This window comes from Chrysemys picta, chromosome 6 (assembly GCF_011386835.1).
Source record: "Chrysemys picta bellii isolate R12L10 chromosome 6, ASM1138683v2, whole genome shotgun sequence".
NCBI classification, from domain to species: domain Eukaryota; kingdom Metazoa; phylum Chordata; order Testudines; family Emydidae; genus Chrysemys; species Chrysemys picta.
Genome location: NC_088796.1, coordinates 2,386,630 through 2,407,822, shown reverse-complemented (window position 1 = coordinate 2,407,822; position 21,193 = coordinate 2,386,630). Strand labels below are relative to the sequence as shown.

The window sequence follows — 21,193 nt, the reverse complement described above, 5'->3', positions numbered from 1 at the left end:
TGCAAGGGAGGCCAGACTCGCCTCATCACTGCTGACCCTCCCGATTTATTCTATCGGTGTAAAAGCGTTGTACTCTTCATTTTGCTTTTACAAACCCATCCGGGGTGTATACAGTGCCCCAAAAGTCTGTATTAAAAAAAAAAATAAAAAGTTCAATGAAGCTTCAAGGCTTTTAAAGGGCTCCGGATCGCTTGGTCATTGCTGTGCTTCTGAACCTGCCAAGGCCCTAAATCCGGGGTATAAGTAGAGCAGCTTGGAAAGCAGAATTTTTGTCCTGTGAAAAAACTTCAAGTTTTGGGGAAACTTTTAATCCCAAGAAGGGGCAAAAACTTAAATTTGGCAATATTTTGTTTTGAAAACACCAAAACATTCTTGCACTGGGAAGAGTTGAGTGTTTCCAAAACACAAGAGCTCCCTGAGATCCCAGGCAGCTGACCTGGGGAATCCGCCAAGCCAACTGCGGGGAAACTGAGGATTCTAACCAGCCTGGTTTCCGTTGGAAGTTTAAGCCAAATTGAGATGTTTCCATGGAATGTTTCAAATCTCTTGAATCAGTGTTTTCAGATGGACAATTATTCCACCAGAACATTTTCGGTCAGCTTTAGATAACAGCGAAAATATACGTATGCTGTGGAATCAGTGTCTTTGGCATCATTAACACCAGTGATCCGTCTCAGCTATAAGTGACTTACTGTAAATAAAAGTAAGTGAACAGGTGACTCTTGTGAAATAATTGGCTCTCAAACAAGAGGGAATTCAGCAGTACAACTATGACTAGATTTGGACAAATTCAGTTAAAAACTATTCAACTTTTTTTGTGAATAAAACTGCCAGATTCACATTATGACCCCTTCTGTTGTCTTATTTGTGAATATTTAGGTGAGTGAGCTTTTCAGAAGGATGTCTGTGGAAAGCCAAAGCAGCAAGAATACTTGTATGAATGAATATTCTTTAGTATCCAGACTGGAAAAACGTTGACCATTTTGAAAAGCTTATTGTTTGCACAGTAGATTAAAATTCTTCAAATTAACGGATGATTTGCAAACAGAAAAAAAAGCAATTCCTGCTGTCTCTAAAACTTTGGATATACAGTCAGGGGAAGGGAGAATCAACACAATATAAGATGACTCTACATGACCAATCAAATGGCTGAAAAGCAAATGCCCATAGTGACCAGTTTGTAAACAAACTATAGGCTACAACTTGTTCTTACAAACTATTCTGTAAATAGCACAGTGGTAAAAATCATGACCTGTTCATGGATAGATCATGAATAGAAAAAATGGTTAAATTTATGACTAATTCACTTTGAGTTAATAATTTGCCAAGTGTTAATCACAACTGCCTCTCTTGATTCTTTCTGCTGGGACAGTTTGGTTTTCAGATGGCATGTCAGTCTTAGTGTGTTAAACACATTAATACTAATCTTTTGGTATCAGCAATAAAGGTAACAATGAGTTTGAGTTTTTACTACAGCAATGGAATGTAATTTGTTTTTTTAAATTTAATATGATTTAAACTGGTAATGAAATTACCACTAAAGCTATGCCTGGAAGCTAAAAGCATAGTTCTTGGAGTAATGAATTTTGCCCTGGAAGTCTAAGATTGAAAACCAAAATACAAGGCTACCAAATTTCCACAATTGTAGAATTGATGTTGTGAAGGCCAAGACTATAACAACGTTAAAAAAAGAACTAGATAAATTCATGGAGGATAGGTCCATCAATGGCTATTAGTCAGGATGGGCAGGGATGGTGTCCCTAGCCTCTGTTTGCCAGAAGCCTGGAATGGGCGACAGGGGATGGATCACTTGTTGATTACCTGTTAGGTTCACTCCCTCTGGGGCACCTGGCATTGGCCACTGTTGGAAGACAGGATACTGGGCTAGATGGACCTTTGGTCTGACCCCGTATGGCCGTTCTTATATTTGTCATCACAGTTTTTGTATATAAAGGCTAGTCGACTGTAATATTTAACGATCTACTGTATTCCAAAATTGTGTCCTCCAGAAGGAAAGAAATGTATAAAACAAACAAGTGGGTTTATTTATGATTGCATCTGTAAGCCAAATAAAATCCTGTGTGCCTTGGTAAGTGAACGGGTAGTCCTGTAATTGAAAAGACAGATGGCAGCTCTGTTTGATGTTAGTGCTATCCTGTGAACACAACTGGCATCCTGCTGTTGTCATGGAGAAAATTAACCAGTGCTCTTCTGCTAATTTCTGTTTGTGCACAGATATTAGGGGAGTTGAACTGGTTTGTAATAATTTAAGGGAAGTGCCTGCTAATCTCGCAATAACTTTTCCTGGTTTTAGACTTCACAGCCTTCGGGTCCAGTTAGTAGGAGGGGCCCTAATGTTGGTGTGCTGAAACTAGGTTCAAAATTTATATGAAAACTAAATGAAATAAAAAAAACCCCAACCTACTCTTAAAGGATGAACTGGGGTGTCAAATGGCCACAAGTAAATTATCGAGGGGGAAAAAGGCAGATGTCTGTGTCCCACCCACATCCCCTGAAGCACATCACCTCCCCTTCACCCACCATTTCCCTTCTTCCATCTCTCATCTCCTTTGCCAGCTTCACCCTTTCCTCCTTACAGGTCAGCTTGGGTCTTGGGCCTTGTTTTACAGTGTTTAAAAACTGAACTGAGGGGAGAAAGGAGCTGATACTTGCACTGAAAACAACGTAAATAAACATAAATCTGATAGTCCGTCCCGCCCCTCCCTCCCCCCCTCCCGGAGAGAAGAGCCATCCTTACCTGCTGGGAGAGAGGAGGGAGAGAGAGAAAAAGAGAAGTTAGGGTTTGTCTACATGGCAAGGGTTATTGTGCTCCAAGTCAGAGTGTGAATCTACAGTTCCCCCCAATCCCAGCTTGCTGCGTGACAATGTCCCATGTGGACACTACCACAGCATACTGAAAGACCCAGAGTGCAGTGCACTGTAGCAGCATCCACACAGGATGTTACTGCATGGCAAACTGGTGTGCTATAGATTCACAGCCTAGTTTGCTGCACCGTAACTTGCTGTGTAGAGAAGCCCTGTGTCAAAAGGTTTTTAAACCCATTTTTCCCTTCAGATGCATGGCTGGACTCTAAATTCTGCCTCCTGAGAACTTGTCATTGTGGCTGTTTCAGGAAGCAGAAATATTTGTGAGCAGAATCTACCTATGTCTCTTTATCGAGAATGTGTGTATTATTTATCCCCCTACATCTGCTCCCCCCCTTTTTTTTTAAAGGCTGGGGGGATAACGGAACAGAATCTGCGAAGCTCTCTTTGCCTTCTAAAGGGAAGTACTTACGAAGCACCATCAAGTACACTGGAAGTTCTGTGCCCAAACTCTGCTGGTTAAACTTGATTAGACATTGTCTACATTCACTCAGCACAGAGCACTGGGATAGACACAGATTGAGTGATTTAGCAGCTTGAGTGTAAAAAGTGGACAGCAATAAATGGTAGCAGTCCAACAGTGTGGAATGCAACCCAGCTACTTCAACAAATGTGTAAATAATAATGAAGTGACATGCAGCACTTCAAATTAGACTGCATTAAATCTTCATATTCTGATACATTCTTCAGTGTCTCTGGTGATCCTGCACTCTGATCCGCGCTTGGCAGTGTGAAAATGTAGGGAAAGTTCTCCCCTGTGTAGTTACATAATTGAGACATAGAACAAGCATATGTTGTGCTCAACTAATTGTGGAAAGTTAGATGTATTTTATAAAATGTGTTAGTGAGAGGAGTGCTTTAGCTTTCAAGGGACCAGACTCTCAGCATTGCTTAGTCCTTAATTGGAGGTTTATTTGAAACTTAATTTGTGTTGATGCTTATGACTCCAAAATAATGTGATAACTCAGACACATAATGTTGGTGTTTAATTAAAGCAGACACGGTAGCTGGTTTATTTAATCTCTCTATTTTAGAATTGATGTATTTTGCTATTATATCAATTATTAAGGCTAATCTTATGTGCTGCTTGGATGTTTTTAAACTGTAACTTTACATCTTTTCCCTCCCTCCATTTCTATTAAAGTCAAGGTGTTGAATTTTAGCAAGTTTCTACCCTTTTGGATAAAATTTAAATAGAAGCCACACTTCAAAGGTGACCTGCAAGAGATTGTTTTTCAAAAACTGAGCTTGTTGCTTATTTTGTAGCTCAAATATTTGTTGCCTTATGATGTATAAAAATGACTTGAAAGGGTTTTAAATTTAGTTCTGCATTTATTAACCTTCAAAATATCAAGAATGTCAACTTTGGTCTTTCTGGATTATGCTGAAGGACCTACTGGATGTCACACATATATATGCTTAGCTTTAGCATCTGAATAGGAGCAGTGGATATGTTGAATCTTTGACAAAGTCTTTCATCCAAAATGTCAGACTCTGAAGTTAAGTAGGTGTTAGTAAAAACAAAAGCAGAGTTTGAGAGAATCTAGGACCATGTCTCCATTACAAAATTTGGTTGATGCAAGTTACATCGGTGCACAGCTGCCGAAGTTTGCATATTGCTCATGCATGCTTGGCAGCTTGTAATCACTGGGAATGCTTGCGTCAATGGAAGATTTAGGCCACCACAGGTAGTAGCGCGGTGCGCCATGGTCCAGCGTAATGCCTTTTGGGAAATTTTCAGTGTTGTGGGATAGAAATGACTCACCCAGGGATCTCTGGGAGCTAGGGGTCAGATTGCCAGCATGCAACTTTCTCTATCCCATGCCATTCATATCCCATAATTTTTGCGCCTTAAAAAAAAAACCAAAAACCCACAAACCCACAAGACACTTTTTGGTATCTATCATCTGTGATAGAAGCATAGACCCCGCAGAAATCTGCACTACAAATATGAATGTTGCAAATACAGGGCTCACAATTCTCCTGTATTTGCAGACCCGGAGGAAGTGCCTCAACAGTGGGGGACACGATAGTTTCTTCAAGGACAGTTTGATCAGGGACATAGTGAAAGCCAATTCAAGGCTGTTGATGGCATTTGTGGGGCTCTGGTTAGAGTATTGTAATTCAGCTTTCGGGTAACAAGGAGTGGCTATATAACTTTCAGATGTGAAAGACTGCATTCCTGGATCTTGTCTGAGCTCACCCCAGATCTCCAGGCCATTGACAGCAGAGAAGTGAGTGGTGATTGCACTCTGGAAGCTTGCAACACTGGATTGGTATTGGTCAGTGTGAAATCATTTTAGGAGTTGGAAAGTCTACAGTGTGGGCTGTTGTCATGCAAGTGTATAGGGTCATTAATCATCTCCTGCTATGCAGGACTGACTCTTGGCAGTGTGTGGGACATAGTGCACAGTTTGTATCCGTGGGGTTCCTGCACTGCGGTGGGGTGATAAAGCATGCATATACTTATTTTGACAGTAGCCCACCTTGCCACAGAGCACTTAAATGGAAAGGGCTACTTGTCTGTGGTTATGCACAAGCTGGTGGATCACCGGGGACGCTTTACTGATATCGATGTGGGCTGGTCAGGGAAGGTGCCTGATGCTCACATCTTTAAGAACATAGGTCTGTTCAGATAGCTGCAACCAGGGCCCTTCTTTCCCAACTGGTGGATTACCATTGGTGACATTGAAATGCCAATAGCTATTCTGGGGGTCCCAGCCTCTCCCTTTCTCCCCTGCCTCATGGTACCATATACTGGTCACCACAACAGCACCAAGGAAAGATCCACCTGCCAGCTCAGCAGGTGCAGAATGACTGTTGAATATGCTTTTGATAGATTAAAAGGACCCTGCTGGTGTTTACTCACTTGATTGGAGCTCAGTGAGAAAAATATCCCAATGGTTATAGCTCCCTGCTGTGTCCTGCATAATACCTGTGAGGGAAAGGGGGAAAAGCTGCTGCCAGGATGGAGGGTAGAGGTGGACTGGCCATCTGCTGATTTTGAGCAGCCAGAAAGGCCATTACAAGAGCTCATCATGGAGCTATTCATTTTGAGGAGTGCTTTAAAAGAGCACGTTAATGAGTAAGAACAGTAGCATTCTGTGCTGGACTGTTCTTTGGGCCTGGAGCTTTGGGTGCTGCTAGGAATTGGGTAATAATAATAATAATTAATGGAGATATCCCATCTCCTAGAACTGGAAGGGACCTTGAAAGGTCATCGAGTCCAGCCCCCTGCCTTCACTAGCAGGACCAAGTACTGATTTTTGCCCCAGATCCCCAAGTGGCCCCCTCCAGGATTGAACTCTCAACCCTGAGTTTAGCAGGCCAATGCTCAAACCACTGAGCTATCCCTCCCCCCATGGGTAATGCTTGCTGTACCTTAGAACTAGGTGTTTTCCTGAAGTTTTGAAGTATGAGGTGCTTGCTGTACATTTACTGGCACTGTGTGCTTTGAGTACCTCTCTGCATTCTGCAGTGTGTATTCTGAACTAATAAAGGTCATTTTATTCTCCAAAAATAGAAATTTATCGAGTGGCAAAAATGGTGCAGAAAAGCAGTGTGTAAAAATGCACAGGCAATGCAATACAAACTGTTAACCTACATTAATGGAGTAGAAGTTTAAAGTTGGAAAGGTGGCAGTCATTTCAGTCCACAAATGCAGTCTGCTGTGACTGCACATACACCAGCTGTGGTTCTCACAGGTCAGTATATATGAAGCTGTGGTTTTCCTAGCTTTCTGCTGCTGTGGAATGGTAGGGCTAAGGATGTGGCCTGTGATGCTACGTGGGATGTTGGGAGTAGTGACCATGGAGTTCAAGGACCACCAGAGGTGGGGAGTCCAGGATTTTTGGACCTTGGTTCTACAACATTTGAGTTTGCTCTCTGAGAAGACACATTATGTCGTGGTGCATTTCCCTCTCCTTGTCCTGCTGGGACTCCTGCGCCTTTCTTCTGTCCGCTCTTTCCTTCTCCGTGCTGTTGGTCATATTAGCCCTCCAGAGCCTATGTTCACGGTCTGATGCAGCACTGGCCTGCAGGATCTCACTGAACATGTCCTCCTTTGTCCTCTTCTTTCTCCTTCTCATCAGAGCCATCTGTTTTGTGGGTGTGGAAGGGGCAACCCTGAAGCCGCAGCAGCTGCTGATAAAAATAGATAGCTGTATCATTGGATTTACAGTCACAATGGAAAGGGAAAGAAGTTTCAAAAATCCCTTCCCTTATTACCATAAGCACTTACAATAGGAAATGCTTATTGACATTTATTTGAGTGGTGTCCCTATGGGTGCTCCACTGTAGGTGTGTCAGTGCCCCTGTGCCTTGGATTGGAGATTTTCATCAGCAGTGCCCATCTGATTGCACATGCGCACCTCCCCCTCTCCTGCTGCGTGCAGGATATATATATATATATAGCACTGGGCCGTCCAACTGCCCCCAGTTCCTTCTCTACTGCCTTTGGTCTTGGACGGAACTTGCAGCAGACCCCGCTTCTCCTGTCCCCTCAGTAGTTAGTACCTTACCTGTTAGCTGGTAACGGACAGCCACCCACAGTGCATTCATTGTCTGAGAGCAGGACACGTTCCACAAAAATGTTCCCACTGCCATGGTCTGATGGCCAGAGCCAGAAAAGACCGGGACATTCACTTAAAATTTCTCCTCATGGAGAAACCACTGTGTCCTGCATCAGACCCAGGCTCAAACTCTCCCCGTGAGGTCCTCACGTTCTGCCAGGTTGTAAGGGACGTAGCTTCAGGGCCTGCCTGAGTACCTCCTGTACCAGAAAGAAGAAACTGTCTAAAGACCCTAAATGGGCAGCCCTCGGCACCATGTCTCATGTCGAGATCAAGATAAGCCAACTGCAGGAGCTATGGCACCAGCAAAAGTGCCGGCACCGGTGTCCATTTTGATACACTCGAAGCCATCGGCACCATCAAAACTGTCAGCACTGGCCAAGTCGTCAGCACCGGCCAAGTCTCTGGCTCCATCTACTGACACCTTAGGGGAATACATCCTTCCTTTGGCGCCGAGTCGTACATCGGCACCGATGGTGCTTTTTCCTCCTCCACAAGAGTTTAGATACTCTAAAGACCTGCTGGTATCAGACACTTCTGAGTCGATTCTCCTTCGATGTGACCTCACCCCACTTCCGACCTCATCTCCAGACTCATGACACTCCTCCCTTTCTCCCTCGAGGACAGCACCTCCCTTCCCCAGCGACGAGGAGGAGAAGGAAGGCTCCATAGCTCCCTCGTCTGCCAGACAGATCCCACCTACTCATCCTCAATATGCACAGTCTTGGCATGGACCACCATGGATGCAACCACATGTTCCGCTTCCTCCACATTGGCCATATTGGGACCCTTGGGCCATGTACAGGGCACAATTTGGAAATCCCCTATGGAGCAAAGCCGGAGACCTACACCTCTCCCTCCTCCATTGATCTCTAGCTCTCCAGAGACGGAAACTCTGCCAGTACCGACTGAGGAAGAAGAGCAGGAGGAGGAAGCTCCTTCAACATTACATTTTTCTTCCTCTTCCCTTGATGAGGCTATTGTGCCTCCACCCCCTACATCTGCCGACAACTTCATTTTCAAGTCTCTTTTCCTGTAATGGCCTGGGACTTCCTTCCACATAGGTCAGAGTAAATCAGTGTCCTCATACTGAAGGAGGTAGTTTGTGTCTAGTTTTGTGAATGTTCTTTGTTTAGTCTGTCTCTAGGCCTGACTTGTGGGGGGAGAGGAGGGGTTGTTTGCTGGGCCTCTGTTTTTTTGTTTTAATCTGCATGTTGCTTTTTGATGGTAATTTTGTTCATACTATTTCCCACAAGGTGCTCAGCAGCCTTTGGGATAGTGTGTATGGATTAATTTATTAATAAATGTCAGTATATTGTATCTTAAATGAGACTAGCAGCAGGCCTTCTGAGTACAGCACGGCTGTACAGTCACTGGTTCACAAATGGGATATAATTCTAATAACTCTTCCATCTGCAAATGTCTGCACCTTGATTGCTTCCGCCATTACAGTTTGCCTGCTATTGGCCTGTGACAAATTGAACTTCTCCTTTTATCTAGCAGCTAATGGTTACTCAGTAGCCACGGGGCAGCTGTGGGCTGTTGGACAGAGTGTGATACCGGAGTTTAGGGTTTTTGGATTTCATTCCCGGTTACCAAGGCTATATATAGGATATGGTGATCTGGCTTCCAAATTAATAAGGGAGGGAACACCTTATTATGTGTTCTACCCTGTATCTGCAGACCATACTCCTTTATAAAGAAAAAATAAAACGGTGTGTGCGCCAAGTCCTACCATTTGCTTGCTCTTCTCTATTGCTTGTATCTCTGTCCTCCTCTGCTCCTCCTCTTGACTTTTATTTTCTGCATTTCCTCTCTTTCTTCACTTTCACCTCTCTTCTATTCCTCTTCCTTCAGTTTATTCCCCTTTCTCTGTTCCCTGGCTAGATCTCATTTGCTACCTGCTCCCATTCTCTCTGCCCTCCCAGACTTATTCTTCTCACATTTATTCACTCTGTCCTTTTCTTTCCTCAAAGAGGCTCAGCTGTCAGTAAAATGTATTCATTAGGCCTCTTCTGTTTAGAGAGACTTTTGCTGCTGTCCGGGAAATGTCAGACAACAATGGCTTCCAGTTGCCCTTACCAGGCATTGGATTAGGGTCATGTACGCTTTTAGCCAGTTCAGGTTAGCAGGCTTCTGACACAGCTAGGCATGTCTGTGCTGAAATTCTCACTCTGGCTTGTTCTGTCAAGTACTGGTATTTCAGTTGCAGTTTTGTCACAGGTGTTGCTAGTGACTGAGATAATGTTTGACTTCTGGATGCAGGTCTGCTAGCACTTTTCACTTTGAACCTGGTTGAGGTTTAGAGTTAATTGGATGTCGAGCTTCTTTATGGACATCAAATATTTCTAGTTTTTAACTTTATTTACTTAACTATTCACTTATTTAATTTACGGTTTTTTACATGCGGACTCAGTAAAAATCCCTTCTAATTCACCCCATTTGCTCCCAGTGCATATTCAGTCAGTCATATCTGCTCAGTTTAGTGAGACAACCTAGTGTTCACAGGTTGTCCTATTTTTGCTAATTTTCGCGTAGTGTAAGCAGGAGAGCTGGATTTGAAGCCTCAGTTAGTCACACCTGTGCAAACCCATTGCTTTCAATGGGTGTCCTTGAGGGCGTGATCTGAAGGACTTGGGCTTGCTCGGATGATGTGAGGGGCTAATTTGGCCCACAGAATCTTTAACTGATGGAGAAGAGGGAGAGAGCCAGTTTAACTCTAATGGCTGGTCGACATGCAAACTTGTACCCAAATAACACAAGATGATGATTAAAAGTGGCTTCCGTTCTTTCGGCGGAAGTTGTGCGTGGATACTGATTTTCAAATAGCTAAAGTTGGGTTATTTAAAGGTTGATTTGTTGCATTGTTTTAGCTAAAGTAAACATTACTATTTGTAATCTGACATGTCTGCACAGAAACGTGCACCTACATAACTGTTTTAATTCATGTTTTTCTTTGCAAGTTTGTGTGTGGATCAGCCCTCGGATCCCAGCCAGAGTTTGCAAGGCTGGCAGTTAGGAGCAGGGGGGAAATCTTTGTTACCTGAGTGCACATGATATGGAAATAATAGTCAATAAACATAGAACTGTCAAATCAACTTTCCAGACTACTCTTTAAAGCACAATTGAACATTAATTTCTATAAATATCAGCCTTGATTTTGTTTAGATCTGCATGCTGTTTATGCAATTCAAACTTTACTGGAAGAGGTTGGTACAGTAGTCAAGTTGTGTACCTTAACTACACCAAATTCTGGCCTTGGTTAACAGTGTGGTTTAGAGGAGAGAGCGCCCAACTGGAAGTCAGGAAGTCCTGAGTTCTAATCCTTGCCCTGCTACTAACTTGTTGTGTAGCTTTGGTCAAGTTTCTGCACTGTTTGCCTCAGTTTCACTAGTTGCCAAATGGAGATATTTGATTAGGTGTATATGGGAGAAGTGTTTTGAACTGTGTTCTGAATGTATAAAGTGCTATAGAAGTCCTGTGTTTTGCAACAGTATATTTCATTATAATGATTGAAGCTAAGAAAAGATTCTGCCCAGTATAGTTTGTGCACAGAGCAGCATTTCTACACTAATCCTGTGCTACGTTAATCTGCCGATCTCAAAGTGCTATTGCAAACAGGTAAGTACTGTTATCCTGATTTACAAATGGAGACATTAATTCACATGCTGTGCTGGGAATAAAATCCATGTTTCCTGAGCTGTTAGTTCAGTGTTCCCACTGGACCACTCTCTTTCCTCTCTTGATTTTGTTTAGTGGACAATACTGATTGGAACCATGGTAACACATGGGAATTAGAAAGTACAGAGTTCAGTGCTCCTGACTGGGAAGCAGTGTGTTGTAAATATCCTACCAATTGGTAATGGGAATATAATAGTTTAATAATCCTTAGCATTTACATAGTGATCTTAATGTTCAGAGTGGTTTACAAACACCCATGAGAGGTAGATCAGTAAGCTAGTAAAGATGCAGAATGTTACAAATAAGTGCTGTTTCATGTTTAAGTTTTGCAAACTAAGACATTTTAAAATGCATGGAAAAACTCTCCCTTGGTTTATTTTTCTAAGCTTTCTTTCTCCACTCCTATTCTTTGCTGCCATTTGTGTTACACCCAGGCAACTGGAGTTATTTCGGATGGCAAGAGCAGCTGAGTATGTAACAGTTTAATTTCTTGCAAGTTCCATGGTTCTGTAGCACTGCAGCATGCTCCAGCATGAGAATATCAGGGATATTCATGCATATAGGACAACCTTTTCTGTTTTCTTTCCTTCTGTTTTCATTGGAGCTTCATGTTTGTGTGTATTATTGTCCTATTCCATCTTTCATTTTGTATTCGTTGTCTTGCTCTGGCCATGTTCTTGAACAGTCTATTTTTTAAATTAGGATTTGGGTTAAGAAGTCTAGCAACCAGTAGCAGAATTGGAATATACCTCTGGGTCATAAAGAGATGCAACACATTAGCTGCCTGTACACCTTGTCAACCTTCACCCTTAAACAGACGTCATTGTTTGTGAAACTGGCAAACAGAAGTGACAACACTGTCGGTGGAAACATTACTTTGTGCCTTTGCCTTCATCAGCTACATCCTTTTAAATCAATGTAGAGCAGGGCAGGAAGACCAGGACCTCCATTAGAAAGTCAGTGTTTGCCAACAAATACCAAAACATTTGCCTTATTCTTGGAAAAGGAAATGACAGCTGCTTTAGGAATAACACTCTGGCAACTGACAAACGTGGACTCTGTATACATTAGAGATTGTCTGTTGTGTGATTGCTTGCCTGTGCCTCTTTGGGGGGCTGTACGCTGAACCTAGCGGCCTGCTAGGCAAGGCTGCCTAACAAGGCACTAGTCTGCCATTCTTTGATCCCTAATCTCTTTAGGATCGCTGAACAAGCAGGTAGGGGTAACTCAAGGAGAATGTGTTTAAAAAGCCGGCTCATAGGCAACCAGAGAAGCTAGTGAACAGGAGGAGCAAAACGGGGGTGTTTTGTGAGATGGAGCATGAGAGCCAGATACACCTAATAAACTTGGGCCAATAAACACCCCCCCAAAAGAAAAACAAAATAAACAACAACAAAATCATGTAAAGAACAGACAGACAAGTGAAAAAACCCTGTGAGAGTACAAACAAAGAAGACAGATGTCCAGCAGCAGAGCAGGGGGTATCCAGGTTATTGCATTGAGTGCAGCATGTAGGATTACCTTCCTCTTGGGCCGATGGCATGTGTGTGTATTTGTTGCAAGCAGACCGAGTGTGGACTCTTGAGACCAGCGTGGCTGACCTGGAGGAACTAAGGAAGACTGAGAGAAACACAGAAGAAACTTTATGGGATACAGTTGAGTGGTCCCACCCACGCTCTGGCAGCCTCTGTGCTGTTGAGGAGGATGAAAGTCTCAGGGAAGGAGAACATCAAACTGGAGTGGAGGGAAATGATCGCATAGTTGGGACCCTCCTTCCAGATGATATCATGGTATCCTCTAGCACTGAGGATACTCCTCAGAGGGAGGGTACCCCAGTTATTAGAAAAAGATAGGTAATAGTAATGGGGGATTTGATTGTTAGACGTATAGATAGTTATAATAATAATAATTAATGGAGATATCCCATCTCCTAGAACTGGAAGGGACCTTGAAAGGTCATTGAGTCCAGCCCCCTGCCTTCACAAGCAGGACCAAATACTGGTTTTGCCCCAGATCCTTCTAAGTGGCACCTGCAAGGATTGAACTCACAACCCTGGGTTTAGCAGGCCAATGCTCAAACCACTGACCCATCCCTTCCCCCAGAGGGAGTTGGGTTTGTGATGGCTAGGAGAACTGCATGATGAAGTGCTGCCAGGTGTGAAGGTTGAGGACTTACTGAGACATCTAGATAGATGAATATGCAGTGTTGGGGAGGAGCCAGTGGTCATGGTACATAATGGTACCAGTGACATAGGTCTTGGAGAACAAATGTAGGCTTCTAGGAAAGAGATTAAAGTCTTGGACCTCAATGATAGCACTCACTGAAATGCTTCTAGTTCCATGTGCAGGGCCAGTTAGACAGGCAGAGCTGTGGGGTCTCAATGTGTTGACAAGACAATATTATTCAGAAACGTGATTTAGGTTTGGTAGGAACTGTGGAACCTTTTTGGAAATGAAGTGCATGTATAGGAAAGATGAGCTCCACGTAAACCAAAATGGAACCAGATTGCTGGCATGTAAAATTAAAAAGGTCATAGAGGAGTTTGTAAACGAAGAGCTGGGGGAAAGCTGATGTGTGGAGGAGCACATGGTTCAGACAGAGACATCCCTTAGAGGAGGATCTATTAAAGGAGATTCTCTATATTTTAATAAAGAGGAGAGGATAGAAATTGATAAATTGCATGTAGGAGCTGAAGAGAAACAGTCAAATGAAAAAGTCCTGTTCAACTACATCATGTGAAGGCAGACTACTAAATAATGACAAATTTTATAAGTGTCTTTTATATAAATGCAAGAAGTCTAAATACTAAAATGGGTGAACTTGAGTGTCTGGTATTAAATGAGGATATAGATAAAATAGGCATCACGGAAACTTGATGGCATGATGATGATGATCAATGGTACATGGTAATACCAGGGTATAAAGTCCATAGGAATGACAGAGTAGGTCATGTTGGTGAGGAAGTGGCACTATATGTGAAAGAAGCATAGCATCGAATATAGTGGAAAAATTTAAAGGACTCAAACTGTACTATAGACTCTCTAATGAGAGAAATTCCGTACTTGAATAATATGAATCTAGCAGTAAGACTATACTACCGATCACCTGACCAGGATGATGATGGTGGTTGTGAAATGCTCAGGGAGATTAGAGAAGCTACAGAAACAGAAAACCCAACAATAATGGGTAATTTCAACTATCTCCAGATTGGCTGGGAACGTATCACCTTAGGATGGGAGGCAGAGAGAGAATTTCTAGAAACTACTACTGACTGCTTCTTGGATTAACCAGTCCTGGAACCCGCAGGGGGAGAGGCAGTTCTTGATTTAGTTCTAAGTGGCACATGGAATCTGGTCCAAGAGGTGAATACAGCTGAACTGCTCGGCAATACTGACCATAATGTAATTAAATCTAACATGTTTGAAAGGGGGAAAATAGCAGAGACCCCCACCACCGAAGCAGTTGACTTCCAAAAGGGGAACTACCACAAAAATGAGGAGGCTAGTTAAATGGAAATCAAAAGAAACCGTCACAAGAGTGAAATGCCTCCAAGTAGCATGGAAACTTAAAAAAACAAAAAACAAACAAACAAACAAAAAACTATAATACAGCTGAAACTATATGTAGACCCCAAATGAGAGGGGGGGACGGGGGGGAGAAAGAGGACCAAAAAATGCCACCATGACTAAACAGGAAAAGGAGCTGTTACAGACAAAAAGACACTTTTAATAATCTATAAAGACACTATAAAATAATGAATGGTATGGAGAAAGTGAATAAGGAAGTGTTATTTATCTCTTCACATAACACAAGAACCAGGGGTCACCCAATGGAATCAATAGACAGCAGGTTTAAAACAAAGAAAAAGAAGCACTTCTTCATACTACACACATTAAACCTGTGGAACTCATTGCCAAGGGATGTTGTGAAGACCAAAGGTATAGCTGGATTCAAAAAAGAATTGGATAAGTTCCTGGAGGTAGGTCCATCATTGGCTATTAGCCAAGATGGGTAAGGGTGCTGCCCCATGCTCTTGGTGTCCCTAAACTTCTGGCTGCCAGAAGCAAGGACTGGCCGACAGGGGATGGATCACTCTCTAATTGCCTGTTCTGTTCATTCCCTCCGAAGCATCTGGCATTGACCACTGTTGGAAGACAGGATACTGGGCTGGATGAACCATTGTTCTGACCCAGAATGGACGTCCTTCTGTCGAGGGAAAACCTGTGGAACCTAACATAGTGTGCTGTAACGCCCAGCAGACAGATCAAGACACAAATCCATCCCTAGTCAGAAGGAATTCCAACAATCAGGCAACTTAGTCCTCTCCTTTCTGGCCTGTGTGTGTGTGTTACTGTACACGGGGATCATTATCTGACAGGCATGCTAGATCCAGAAGACATAAGGGTAGAAGGTAAGGGGAGGCTTTCATATTAGATAATAGGTGTTTTTCATCTCTGATTTCTATCACAGTAAATCATCTAATCCAGCCCCCTCTGGCCAAACATTCTCTTCAAGGAGGGTCTGGTCCAGTCTACTTTTAAATCACTTAAGTAATGGGGCTTCCACTGCTTCCATTGAGAAGACTGTTCCTTTGTCTGTAACTCTCTTATTGTTAGAAAGTATTTCATATTTGGCTTAAAATTTCTTTTGTTCAGTTTTATCCCATTAGGCTTAGTTATGCTACTTTGGACCAATATAAACAATTCTCTTAGGGTACTTCTACACTACCCGTTGGATCGGCGGGTAGCCATTGATCTATTGGGGATTGATTTATCGCTTGTAGTGTAGATGTGATAAATCGATCCCCGATCGCTCTCCCGTCGACCGCTGAACTCCAGCTCGGCGAGGTGTGGAAGCAAAGTCGACGGGGGAGTGGCGGTTGTCGATCCCATGCCGCGAGGACGCAAAGTAAGTAATTCTAAGTTGATCTAAGATGCGTTGACTTCAGCTACACTATTCTCGTAGCTGAAGTTGCGTATCTTAGATCGATTTCTCCCCTTCTCTCCCCCCCCCCCCCCCCGCCAGTGTAGACCAGGCCTTAGTGTTTTTTCTGTTCAATCTGTCACTAGGGGAACTAATTCAGCTTAGTTTAAGCCATGCCCTCTACCCTGGGAGAGCTAATCTCTTCTATAATGCTGCTGTCTGTGAGTGGCAGCAGCAGCAGGGGGGAATTCCCTGTCGAACACAAAGTGATTAGCTTATGACCCAAAGCATGAGGCTTAATTACCCATATCGTTCTTGAGGCTTACTTAAGTAAAATATTAATGGACAATTATTTAGTCCCCTTATAATCCTGTCACAGTACTTCTCTGCACGTCCCCTTGTCAATCCGTGGAATTCTCTGTGACTATACACTAAGTAAAATACTATTTTCTTCAATTTCCCCTAAACTTACTATCCTTTTGCCCAATGTCTGCTGCATCACATACCATGCAGAGTAGAAACCATTTAAAATGTCAGAATTTGCCCAGACCTGAAGAAGAGTTTAGTTTGGCTTGAAAGCTTGTCTCTCACCAACAGAAGTTGGTCCAATAAGAGAGATTACCTCATCCACCTTGTCTCTCCGAAATTTGCTGGTGGCAGGGTGCTGTCCCAGAGCATGCCTCCTGGTGGCACAGCAGAACCCTGCAGGGACACCTCGGTTCCCTCTTGCTTCTCCCAACTGACTTGTTCGCAGCCCTATGTACTTAAAGTAATATTCCCCTTCCTGGAGTCCAATTAAGTCTTTATAAAAATACCGTCTTCTGTGGCCCCTTCAGGTCCATACCTCTACACCTAGGTAAGGAATTCCTTAGCCCACAGTCTTGAGGCTATGCAGTGGTTCAAGTTGGCTTCCCCAGCCCACCTGTAGCCAGGTTTGAGCCTTGCTTCATGGAGCTTCTCTTCTCTCCCCTGGAGTCAGCTGACAGCTGGGTTTTATCAGATTCAGGAGGTAGCTCCTTAATTAAACCTGGTTCCCACTGCCCAGCTTGTCTGCTGCTCCCTTAAAGAGGCCATGTCATGGAACGGGACGGGCTGGCCTTCAGTTCCCTGCCCCCTCCTTAAAGGGGATAGACCACCCTGTTACATTGTCACTTGCTTCTCTCTCTTTTTCCTGTGCTTGATGGTCCTGCAGTAGGGTTGTTCTCTCTGGGGAAGGTTGTACGCAAGTCAGACCCATCAGGTGATATCCAAATACACTGCACTCTATGGGTCTGCCAAACATATTGTGTCTCCTTACAGCGATGGGAACATGACCTCCTGTTTTGATGGAGCATTTGAGAATAAAAATGTCCTTTATTTTCTGGAGTTCCTTGCTCCTTTGGCAGCTCCACTTTTCCGGTTTGGCACATTTATTACATACTATTTGGTATGAAATCACATTCATATTCATTCAGACCATCCCCAATATAGAAGGGTTTAAAACTCATACCTATGATACGCTCTTCTAGCCTTGCACACAATTTACCAGATTTCTGAAAGGCTAGGGAGATTTACTTTCAATAGGTATGGAGTGTCAATTAAGGAATGATTAGATTTTCCATCTACTTTTAAATGATAAAGATCAAAGATTTTACAGGAGAACTTCATTTTCATATTTGCTCCAACCCCTCAGACAGAGACAAACACCTACAAGATCTTTATCAAGCATTCGTAAAAATACAATACCTACCTGGGGAAGTGAGGAAACAGATTGACAGAGCAAGACGGGTACCCAGAAATCACCTATTACAGGACAGGCCCAACAAGGACAATAACAGAACACCACTGGCCATCACATACAGCCCCCAGCTAAAACCTCTCCAGCGCATTACCCATGATCTACAACCTATCCTGGAAAATGATCCCTCACTCTCCCAGACCTTGGGAGGCAGGCCAGTCCTCGCTTACAGACAACCCCCCAACCTGAAGCAAATATTTACCAGCAACTACACACCACACCACAGAAACACCAACCCAGGAACCAATCCCTGTAGCAAACCTCATTGCCTACTCTGTCCCCATATCTACTCTGGCGACACCATCAGAGGACCCAACCACATCAGCCACACCATCAAAGGCTCATTCACCTGCACATCCACTAATGTTATATATGCCATCATGTGCCAGCAATGCCCCTCTGCCACGTACATTGGCCAAACCGGACAGTCCCTCCGCAAAAGAATAAATGGACACAAATCGGACATCAGGAATGGTAACATACATAAGCCAGTAAGTGAACACTTCAATCTCCCTGGTCATTCTATTACAGATTTAAGTCACTATCATTGAACAAAAAAAACTTCAGAAACAGACTTCAAAGAGAAACAGCAGAATTAAAATTCATTTGCAAATTCAACACCATTAATCTGGGCTTGAATAGGGACTGGGAGTGGCTGGATCATTACAGAAGCAGCTTTTCCTCTCCTGGAATGGACACTCCTCATCTATTATTGGGAGTGGACTACATCCACCCTGATTGAATTGGCCCTGTCAACACTGGTTCTCCACTTGCGAAGTAATTCCCTGCTCTCCATGTGTCAGTATATAATGCCTGCATCTGTAACTTTCACTCTATGCATCTGAAGAAGTGGGGTTTTTACCCACAAAAGCTTATGCCCAAATAAATCTGTTAGTCTTTAAGGTGCCACCAGACTCCTTGTTGTTTTTGTAGATACAGACTAACAAGGCTACCCCCTGATACTTCATTTTCATATGCAGCTCATGGGAGGGAAAGCTTTAGAAAGTACTGACCTTTCCTTCAGTTAGGGATTAATATTTTTCCTCCTTTCCAGTATATTCGATAAGTTTACTGGAGTCAACATCTACTGAGTACATTCTGTCCACTTGATATATTAATCTGCATACAGTGTGAGTAGAAAATGGTGTGCAAATACAATTCATGTCATACACAGTACATTTGAAATGAGTCATTGGAGAAAGGGGGAGTAGGAGGATTTTGCTGTAAGGTAATTGCCTTAATGATATGTATTCTCTTGCATCTTGCCTAGTTTAGCTGATCAACTGGTAAGATGCTGTTAATGTAATATTATACATGCATTGCTTATGTCTCAAAGTAGGTAAAACTTCATCACTTTAAACCCGTTTGCTACAAATTCGGAGAGGAATTGGTATTATTCTCATGCCACTGTGTGAGAGTTTCCCAGTATTGCTGGGTAAGCTACTGTAAAGTGCAGATTGCTCTGTGGAATTTATATGCCATTTTTTTGGAAATAGGGCCGTTCTCTATCTTTCCTGTACTTTGAACTGGGTGTGCAAGTACACTAGTTCCTGGAAAGTCTTCTCGCCACAAAGTTCCCTTTTATAGGGGAGATGCTGACTGCTAAGCAGAGAACACAAGTACTCAGCTTCTTGGAAGATCCATTGAATAAGAGATACTTGTTGAAAAAATGTCATCTCGGTTAGAATATTAAATTAGAAAACTAACTTAATGGGAAGGCTGTGATAGAAAAGGAGAAAAGCCAGGAATCACTGAGCTATTTCTGTCACTTTATACTCGATCCAGATTACAAACCAGGCTGTGATGAGAGGTGTAGACATTCTGCTTTGCTTCTAGATACCTGTGTGCCATACTGTGACTGCCTAGAGGATGTCTTGGCTATTTAACTGTCTAGATTCCATCTGCTTGTTTAGATTTTTTTTTAAAGGATCCAGCCAACTTAAATGGGACATCTCTCTGAAAATATTTTATGTATTGTTCTAGGATGAGGTTTTCAGGAGTGCTCAGTGTTGGCCTGCCCCTACTTCCCTTGAAGTCAGTGGTATTTTAACACTTGGTAGGGGCAGGCTTAGGCCAACACTGATTGCTTTTAAAATGCCACCCAGAATTAACACCTGGATCATCATAATGGAAAGATTAGAAAAAAGGTCATCTCTGTTTTTATTGTGTTTTGGCAGCCCCTTGTGTATTGTAAGCGTAACTGTTTTCCTTGTATAGTCAGTCAGGTTACTGGTTACTGTGGCTCTTTTAGCAACAGGAATTTTAAAAAAAGGAAAATGTGATTGTAAAATCCCCCAAATTGGAGCTCAGTGGCAGCTGAAATATCTGAAACTGTCAATTCATTTATTTCAAATTGACTAGATTTCAAGTTTCTGATGTCCCTTTAAGTGCCCAGTGATGTAAAATAGCCTGTATAAACTAAGGACCTGGAAAATTGAACTTACACTCATTTTTGGCTTTTAACATAAGTGACCACATGCAATCAGTTTTAACTCTCCTTTGAGAAAATATTTTTGTCCAGCTGGAAGTTTTTGTAAAAGTGATGTCTCATTCAGCAAGAAGTTATGGCCTCTGTATGCAGGAGGTGAGACTAGATTAGATTATAACAGTCCCTGTTCATTCATCACACTTTACCCTCTACATTTCCCCAACAGTCACTTAAAGGTTTAAGGAAGCTGGAATCATTTAAATGGCTCTCCTCTTTGGTGAGGGGGTGTGAGGTCATTGGAGTGGAATTCAAGGCACTCTCCCTTGTCCTAGGACTTGGCACACTGCATTCTTCTCACCACTGCTTGCGATATCCTTAGGAGTGAGTTCAAGCTTGGGAACTGGATCCCAACTCTCAAGGGACAGCACAAGAAATTGCCATTAAACCACCAGGCAATTCTAAACCAGTTTAAACTTATTCTGGGAGATGCCCCTCCTTCACAGTTGGCTCTGGGTTGAGGATTTGTATAGCCAGTTTCACCCTCAAGCAATCTGTAATGGTGGTGCTGTCAACCCCTGCCCAGAAAACAAGATTTTGAGAGAAAAACACTTGCCCAAACGTAAACCCGACTCACATGGCTGGGGCAGCAATGAGTGGAAACTATTTCGAGACCAGCATAAAAATAACTAAATGCTCTCTGCCCTGTGGCAGTTGCATCAGAATTACTGTACTGATGAAAATAGGGAATTTGTAATTGGATATGCAAGTTCCCCAAAGTTCACACGTTTACTTGCTGTCTCTTGTGTCTTGCTTTTCTTTTCAGGCTCTAGATCCTTACTCTGTCATTCCCTATGTGTGATGTGACTTTGTCCAATAGCTTTTCATTCTATATGTTGACTGTATGCATGAATATTCAGTTATTTATC

At 42.8% G+C, this 21,193-nt stretch overlaps 1 protein-coding gene across 5 annotated transcripts in view; it reads left to right on the top strand.

Moving 5' to 3' along the window:
- UNC13B (unc-13 homolog B) overlaps positions 1-21,193 on the top strand; it is a 378,814-nt gene that overhangs the window by 124,057 nt on the left and 233,564 nt on the right. For 2 of the 5 annotated variants that reach the window (XM_065598630.1, XM_065598633.1), the window contains exon 8: positions 11,573-11,608. The exons of the other annotated variants lie outside the window; for them this stretch is intronic. In XM_065598630.1, the coding sequence (XP_065454702.1) occupies positions 11,573-11,608 (36 nt within the window). The remainder of the gene's footprint in view (positions 1-11,572; positions 11,609-21,193) is intronic. 5 annotated transcript variants of the gene reach the window in all.